This window comes from Ceratotherium simum, chromosome 25, assembly GCF_057802395.1.
Source record: "Ceratotherium simum simum isolate JZ-2026a chromosome 25, ASM5780239v1, whole genome shotgun sequence".
NCBI lineage: Eukaryota > Metazoa > Chordata > Mammalia > Perissodactyla > Rhinocerotidae > Ceratotherium > Ceratotherium simum.
The window spans coordinates 11,240,565-11,248,939 of NC_141924.1; the positions used below are offsets into that span (position 1 = coordinate 11,240,565).

At 58.0% G+C, this 8,375-nt stretch overlaps 1 protein-coding gene across 1 annotated transcript; it reads right to left on the minus strand.

Moving 5' to 3' along the window:
* Window positions 1-1,113: 1,113 nt before the first annotated feature.
* On the minus strand, window positions 1,114-4,830 carry LOC101390005 (DNA dC->dU-editing enzyme APOBEC-3A-like). Its single transcript, XM_087448912.1, is given in 3 exon segments — window positions 1,114-1,584; window positions 2,014-2,267; window positions 3,631-4,830. Coding segments are annotated over 3 exon segments (621 nt in total). The 5' UTR covers window positions 3,786-4,830; the 3' UTR covers window positions 1,114-1,372.
* Between the last annotated feature and the right edge of the window lie 3,545 nt (window positions 4,831-8,375).

Below are 8,375 nucleotides of genomic sequence, written 5' to 3' on the forward strand. Positions count from 1 at the left end.
CTTTCCGTCACTGGCAGCCACAGAGCCCTGCCAGCCCGACTCTATCCCAGCGTCCTGTCATTAGGTTCCTTCCTGCCCCTTGTCCTCCCACCAGCGACCCTCAGCCCGGCTCCGCCCCTCTCCTCTCTCCTCCTTTTCTTCCATCTCTCCAGGCCTCTTTGTCTATCAGTTCTTCCCTTGGGGCTGCGAGCCCTCCCTGGCTTAGTCCCTTCCTCCCCCCATCGGCTGTAGTCTCATTGTCCCGTATTCTGTATCCCTCCAATGTCTCAAACTAGATGATTCCTCTCTCCAGCCCCTGATGGTCACTGGGCGAGGTTGTGACACAGTTTGGGCCTCTGACATGTGAACAGAGGTCTGTGAGGAGAGACCTGGGGAGCCTTGGCTGCCCAGAATGCCTTGTGCCAGACGCCCAGCTGCCAGGGGCTGGACTCAGCGTGTTTCCTGCTGCACATAAAGGAATGGAGTTCACCCTTTGTGCAAGAATGCCCCCCCGCAGCTTCCCCTCTAGGGCAGAGGAATTAGGAATGAAGCAAAGGCTGGGGTAACTCCTGGCTACCCATCTAACTGCGAATTTGAATGTTCCTCCCAATATTTAGACTCATCCTTTCTCTTTGCTTATTGCGCGGTCTGTCATTCAAAAACGGTGCTGCTAGCAGTATGACAGGTTGTCATTCGAGGCTCTCGAATTCCAGCTTCCCCTGCTATAAGGTTTAGCTAATTGTTACTCACCCCAGAGGGAAATAGTCCAACCGTCGCCCATCCACACCACGCAGGTCCACTGCCAAAGAGAAAGGCGTCGACGCATCTGCAGGTGTTTATTTAACTATTTGGACTTCATGATACGTTTAAGAGAAAAATAATGGGCCGAAGAGTCTTAATATTTCATTTTATTGCTTGGGATTTAAAATCAATTAGAATAGTTATTTCTCTGAAAATTAAACGCTATTCTGATGGTATTGAGTGTAATCTTACTGATGTAGATTTGGAAGTTAAGACAGATTTTAAATGAGAAGTAAATCTACTCAGATTTTCTTTTTTTTAATTGTTTCTTATGAGCTCATTGTCTTTTGCTGGTTTCTTTGTTCAGTCTGGAGATGGCGGCAAATGGTGTGTTCACACTTCTTGAAAGAAAGTGCTTTGTTGCGCAGTTCAACAGACCGCTCCCGCCTTCTTTAGAGACTGATGTCCGTCCTTCAGTGTTCCTGATTCTCGGATGAGAAGGCAGAGTTGAATGAGCAGGGAGAGAGACAGTTGGAAAGATGCAACAGGTCCGGGGCAGTTACAAAGATGGAGGAGGAGGGGGGTGGGAAAGCAGAGGGAGCTTGTGAGAAGGGAAGGGAGGGATGGAGCTGGTGACCCAGGAGGGACGAGCTCACCCAGAGGAGACTCTGAGAGAGGGAAAGGCAGATCCAGGGAGAGGAGGGGAGGGAGGAGAGCAGGGGCAAGGCAGGCAGGAAGGAGTCCTCTACTGGAGAATGCCCTGCAGGTCCCGGGACAGCTCGTGACTGGTGTTATCCAGCCCATTCCAGGGCTGAAAGGGTCTCCCCTGGTGCTGCACGAAGGTTTCCCAGCAGTGCTTGAACTCTGAAGGGACAGGGGAGATGAAAGTGAGCTCCAGCTGGGAGGGGGAAGGGCCACAGGCTGCCTGACCCTTAGGGACAGTGTTCCCCATCAATTTCACCGCTCTCTTTTCTCTTTCCTCCCCAGGGACTTAGCCCTCCAACTCTTTCTTCCAAGTGGAATCTGAGTCAGCCACTTCTCCTCCCTTCTGGAAGCCCCCAAGTCCTCCCCGCAGTTCCACCCAACCTCCCTCCCCTCCCCAGGACCGCCTCGCCTCCCCTGAACTCTCCCTTCCAATGGACTCCACAGTCCTTTCCAGGGTCTGGCATCACCTCTGCAAGCCGCAAACAAAGGCTCCTCCACCAGGGATTTTCATCCTGCCCTCCCCTTTCTAGCAACTTCCAACAGGCCTGCCTCTGCCCCTGGCCCCATGCCCGGGAGAACGATGCTGACCCTGGGAGGTCATGATGGCAATTTGGGCCCCAGCCGCCTGCAGCGTGCGCAGTCCCTTCTCATAGCCTGAGAGGCTATAGATGCGGGAAGCAAAGATGCGCAGGCTCACGTGGGGGTTCTCCCTCAGGAACTCAGCCAGTTGCTCAGCACAGTCAGTGCAGGGGCTCCAGGAGATGAAAAAGGTGACCGTGTAGTGCAGCGCCCGGTCCAGCTCCCAAGAACGGATCAGGTCCAGGAAGTGCGTCTCTGCGTGGGAGATGATAGGCTAGAGGAGGAAGAAAAGTGTACTGTCATTGGGGGGGCGGGGGGGGGCGGGACCAGGGTGAGGACGGGGAGGCACTGGCCTCCAGCAGGAAATCAGAGGGATGGGGGCACACCTCAGCATCGAGATGAATGATGTTTCAACGCAGTATTTATGTGATCAAATCTAAGGCAAAACTCCACGATAAACACAATATCAGCATTTTACAAAAGATCAGATCAGTAGTGGTGACTTTATTTTACCTCAGCACAGCACTGTAACTGATCAGCCTTTGTTTAAATCGTTGATGTTTCCTTCGTCACGAAATTAGCATTAATTTTGATGTTTAAACTATTGCATTAAATAGGATTCATCTGGATTCCCGAGTTCCTGCTGCTGCAGTTGTGCGCCAGAGGAGGCGCCCTCAGGAGCCTCACCGGGCTGGCCCCGCGGGGGGAGATGAAGAGCTGGAGGAGGCGGGGGGAGGCCAGGTGGGCTCCAAGGTCACGGGCCTGATGCCATGCAAGTGGGTGCTTCCTCCTTTGAGGGATTCACCCCGCTCTCCATCTACCGCCCCCCAGCCCCCACCCCCGTGCACCAATACTTCTACAAGCTTCTACTCTGGGCCTCACCCTGTGCTGTGCCCAAGGCTGCTCAGACTCTGGCCAAAAGGGCTCCCTGTGCAGGGAGGAATGGGGGAAGGGGCGCCAAGGGGAGAGGTGTCTGGCTCAGGGGATGCAGGTCATTGTTGGGGATGACATGGGATGACGGAGATTTGCCCAAAGTGCAGAGTGACAGATTTTCAACCAGAAACGGAGAGGAAGTCAGACCAGCTGTGCTACTGCAGAGACCTTGGGCGGGAGTGTGATGGGCACACGAGGGCCAAGGGGGCGTCCCTGGGCTCGGTGCAGCTGGCCATACAGTGGTGGGGACCAGCGCCCCTGCCAGGATCTCCTAAGCGATGGGCAGGGCTCCTGCCAGGCCCCCCCGGTAGTAACCAGTCGGAGCAGCGAGAGCCAACAGAACTTGTGCTCTCTGGCCAGAGGCTGCCCCAGGCAGGGGCCAGGGAAGAGCCTGACCCCTTGACCAGACGCCTTTCCATCGGTCCAGACCGATCCTCACAGGCACAGCAGTAGGGATTCCTGCAGCCTGGGGTGACCCTAGGCCGGTGGTGCCACTCTGGGACACTGTGACTGGTTTCTGCGGTGTGGCTCAAAGCTGCCAATCACGGCAGAAACGGTCCCTACCCCCCGACTCCAGGTGGAGCCGCAGCAGCTGTGGGAACAAAGGTGAGAGGGCTCTGTGGGACACCCCGTGAGCACCGAGAAGCTTCTCCCCTGAAGGTCCCTGGACTGGGAGCTGCCCCCTGCTGCCGTCAGGCTGGGTCAGTCACCGTGTTTTGCAGGAAGCCCTTGTCCTGGTCCAGTGGGACCCTGGAGTCACCATCTGGAAGCTCCACCTCATAGCACAGGCAGGTCCCATGCGGCAATTCTGTATTGTTGAAGTTCGCAGTGAAGGTGTCGCTGTCCATCAGGTATCTGAGGACGAAGGTGGGAGAACCCTAAAGACATGCGGCTCCTCTTGGGACCACCCAGTGCTCTTCCCTCCACTCCACACCCTTTCCCCCTCCACCCCTGTGCCCACAGCCCAGCCAGACCCATAGAGGACGGGCTTCCACTCACTTTGCTGGAGCCACCAGACCTCCCTCTCTGATCCCTTCTGGGGTCTGCTGGGACTGTCAGCCCCATCCTTTTGTCAGGGTCTCCCCCAGGAGCAGTGCTGGGTCTCAGAGCTTCTGATGAGGGCCTCTCCCTCTGCCCAGAGTAGCCGGGTCACCTCTCCTGGCCTCACCATCCCAGCCCTGTCCCACTCTCCTGCTTGAAGTGGACCCACTGGGCCTTTTCCCTCTTGTCTTCGGGGTTAACCCGAGCCACACGGTGCCCGGGCCCAAACACGTTCCAGAGCGGGACCAGGGGGGGAAAGAGAATGCCTTCTCCAATAGTCATGGGACTTTTTCTAATTGTGAAAATAATGTGTGTCCTTTACAAAACCAAAATCATAAGCTGAAAGTGACCTCCTAGTCCACAGCTCAGAGGCGATTCCAAAGCAGAAATGATAGATTTCGAGGGGATTGGAGGAAGAGGAGGAACGGGGACCAGCAAGGATGAGTCCCCAGGAGCCTGGGGCACCTGGGCTGGAGAAGCAGACTGGGCATCAGCTGAGGGGTCATGGCGGGACCTAAGGTGGGGCCCTAAGGCGGGCCAGCAGGAGAGAGGCAGGGAAGAGGAGGAGTCCCCAGCGGAGCAGGGAGTCCCCATCAGGGAAGCAGGAGGAGGGGGCTCAGGAGCAGGAGAGCTGGGGGACGGGGGCTACCTGATCCTGGGCGCTGCGCTGGCCTCCCCCGCTGACAGTCCCCTCACTGTCCCTGGCTCTGCGTCCTCTGCTCCGCTGTCTGCTCACAGCCGGCGTCCTCCTCCTGGGTGCCCTGCAGGCCTAGGAGCCTTATATGCCATCAGAGCACCTGGAAGTTGCTGAGTTGGCGATGCTGGTCCCCACCTCTTCCTGGACTCAGGCCATTCGTGTCACCCAGGGAAGTGGCACAGAAGAGGGAACTTCTCTGCCCCAATGTCACACCCTAAGCCCTCGAGGACAAGTTTAGGTTTTGATTTCTCTGTTCTGACCGCAGCCCTCCCGGAAGCCTCCTGGACTGACCGTGGGCAAATTAGGTCTGGGGAGGGAGTGGTCACTGGGCAGCAGGGACCAGCAGGGCAGGAGGTGAGAGGACAGGTGTCCACACCCTGAGGAAGGCCCTGGCACAGGACACAGAGCCCCCAGCGGGCAGGCTCCAGGGCGCCCATCCTGAATCTCCCGCAGCAGCCAGCACAGGGCATGACCTGGTCCAGGCTCCCTGGGGCTGCTGGGTGGAGGGGCCTGCGGGGTACGAGTTGGGAGGGAAGAATCTGGTCTGAGAGGCATGCAGCTGGCCTTCATCCCTGGTCCCACGAAGGGAAGGGGATCAACATGTGCCGAGCTCTCCTTAGGAGCCAGCCAGGCAACGGAGCGTTCGCCCCCTTCCCTGTCCACAGAGGAGAAAAAGACAGCTCCCAGAGGGCATGGCCCAGCCAGGACCACACAGGGAGCGCTGGATGCATGATGTCCACTCACCTCAGAAAGGGCGCTGCCTGTGCTCCTTTCCCTCCACCTCCAGGCCCTGAGGAGAGGGGGGGAGTTTGTATTCAAGCCCCAGCGTGACTCTGAGCCCTGGCTGGCCGTGCTTGTCCCCGATGGGCTGCCCCTCTGTCCCACCGACTCCCCGATCCTGGCTCCTCTGAGACCACCCTGTCCTGGCCCCGTGCGCCCTCCAGGGGAGGTGCCCGTCCAGGGAGAGCTGGGCCGCGCCCCCTAGTCCTGCCCTGGCCGCCCACCCTGAGACCCAGGCTGCTCAGCTCCAGGCTGGCCTCACATCCTCAGGGTGGAAACCTCAGCTCTGTGTCCCCTCCTTCTCCGGTGGGCACCCTTCCTCATGGACAGATGGGAGGGGGCCTCCCATCCCTCTGTCTTCTAGAACTTGGTCCCCTCTAAACCTGACATCGTTCCCCTGGGTGGGGGCTCACCCCCCACTTTGTGCCAGCGCTTTCTGGGGAGTGTTGTGTGTCCTGCCCAGTGCCCACACTTCCCAGATCATCATCTCCATACATAGCACACCCTGCACACCTGGTAGTTTCCAGCCCTCCTGACCTGGAGACGGCATCTCTACAAGGACCGGGGTTGTAGAGACCAGGCCTGGGGTCCCTGAGAATTTCCCCAACACAGTCCCCCTGGTCTTGCCATCCCGGAGGAAGATGTCGCCCTGTTCTAAGCCAAGCTCTCCTCCCACACCCCAAAGTCTCCTCTAGTCACTCATCCCTCACAGTGTTTCTGAGTGCCCCCCACCAGGCTTCAGTAAGAGGGTCCTCTGTGCACAAAGCCCCCTCCCTGGGGGACCCCTGGAGGGCAGAACCCCACGCCTGCTCCCCCCTTTCCTAGGTGGCTCCTGCAGCCAGAGCCCCAGCATCCCGCTGGGCTCAGCCTGCATCACTTGCCCCGTGGAGCACACGTACCCCTGAAGCAGCGCCACGAAGGCTCCCCCAGAGCATCCTGTGGGGACACCGAGGCTCCATTGCAGGGAGAGCACTTTGCTCCCGTATTCCTGGGAGGATGTCTTCCCACCAGTCTACTCCTCAGCTGGCAGCTCTCAGGCCTCCTCTTCTGGAATGTTCCAAGCACCTCCTCTTGCTCCCCACTCCCCACACCCCAGCCTGCCCAGATCATCCCTGGACTTTCTGCTCCCTGCTGACAGCCGGCTCCCCTCTCTAACGCAGACTCCCATGTCATGGGCAAAGCTCTGAGAGTGGTGGCCTGGGGAGATGTGGGCCCTGGGGGGCTGGGGCCCTGGGGAGATGGGGGCCAGGTCTGCATGGACCCTCCCCTGACAGCACTGGGTGTGGGGTCCCTTCTCCCAATGTAAGACCACCTGTTCTCTACCCGAGTTGCCCCCTTTGCTCAGAGTGACTGCACTTTGTCGATTTCGGGTCACTTGGTGTTAGGCATGGAGGCGGGGCTGCTTTTCCATTTTCCAGAAATCGAAACCAGGGAGCTGATCTGATGATGAGCTTCTTCTCACAAACCCCTTGCAAAGTGTCGACACCCTCTGTTTTCGGGCAGTGCCAGGAGAGGCGTCTGGGTGTGTCTGGAAACCCCAAGGAGGTTCTTTTTTGTTATGTCATTCTGTGTGTGTGTGTGTGTGTGTGTGTGTGTGTGTGTGTGTGTGTTGTGGGTCAAGGCACGTACAGCTGCGTGCCAGGCCCGATCTCTGTGAGGTTTGCAGCTCCTGAGGTCCCGCAGGACTTCCTGAGGTGGGACTGCTGGCTGTAATCAAGCAATTAAGCACAGGTCACAAAGCCAGGAAGCCAGGAAGCAGTGCAGAAGACCTGGGGGACAGACGCACAGCTGAAGCCACAGCTCTGACCCCTCCGTGCCCCGGCGCTGTGGTCTGTCTCAGCTCCCCGCGCCGCCTGCTCCAGGCTGCACTCCCCTCCCCTCTGTGGTGGGCTCTGCCTCCTGGTGGCTGCTCATCTCCCCTGGCCCCTTTCCCTGGCATAGCCCTGGACACCCCGTCCCTTCCCTGGCTCCTTCCCCAGGAACTGACCCTGTCCTGGGTCTCAGCCTGACTGCTTTGCTGAGGGTCCATCTCCCAGTGCACCCCAACTCCCCTGGACCCAGCTGCACACAGTATGAGCCAGAATGTGCTGGAAGAATGGTGGATAATTTGTGGATTGAGTGATTTATTGAATGAGAGATTTCTCCTCTTTTTTATTATGATTGACACATGCATTGTGATTTAACTGTCACAACAGTCCCCACGGTCCATCACTGTCGTTTTCTCCGAGTTTCAGAGGAAGAGCCTGAGGCCTGGACATGAAGTATGATCCAAGGTCCCTGAACCAGCAGAGGCTGGGCCCAGACTAGGGGCCACATCTTTCTGGCTCTAACGCATCCCCATAAAGACTTTTCACAGGAAAGACTAATGCAGCTGCTCAACACTGGGGAGGCAGGAGGAGTGGGAGGAGGGACCAGGGGAAGCAGGGTGCGCCCAGGAGATGGGGTCAAGCGGTTGGGACAGGGCCACAGGTGAGGAGCACCAGCAGAGAGGTGAGGGGTATGGTGGAGCAGGACCGGACCCCAGAGAGAAGGGCCTGGAGAGGGCCGGGGGGACACCCAGAGGGAGGGGCAGGTGGGCAGGAGGGCCACAGAGGGAGAGGAGGACAAATTGGGCCTCGAAATGAAACCAGCAATAGAAACTCCAAATTAGTGGGCTTCTCGTCAGCCACCCCCACAGTAGCTAACCATGAGTATCCATCAGAAGCTTGAACAGACTCTAAGATCTAAGGTTTGCCCTGTCCTCTTTCTTACCCCCTGGAATGAGATACGATGTCTGGAGATGGGCAGCCATCCGGGGCCCTGAGGAGACCAGCAGAAGAAGACAAGCACTGAGAGCTGAGCTGGGGCAACAGGGGCGGTGGGCCGCGTCCCGACAGCATCACTGACTTTATAAAATGAAAATTTTGTGCAGCAGAAGATG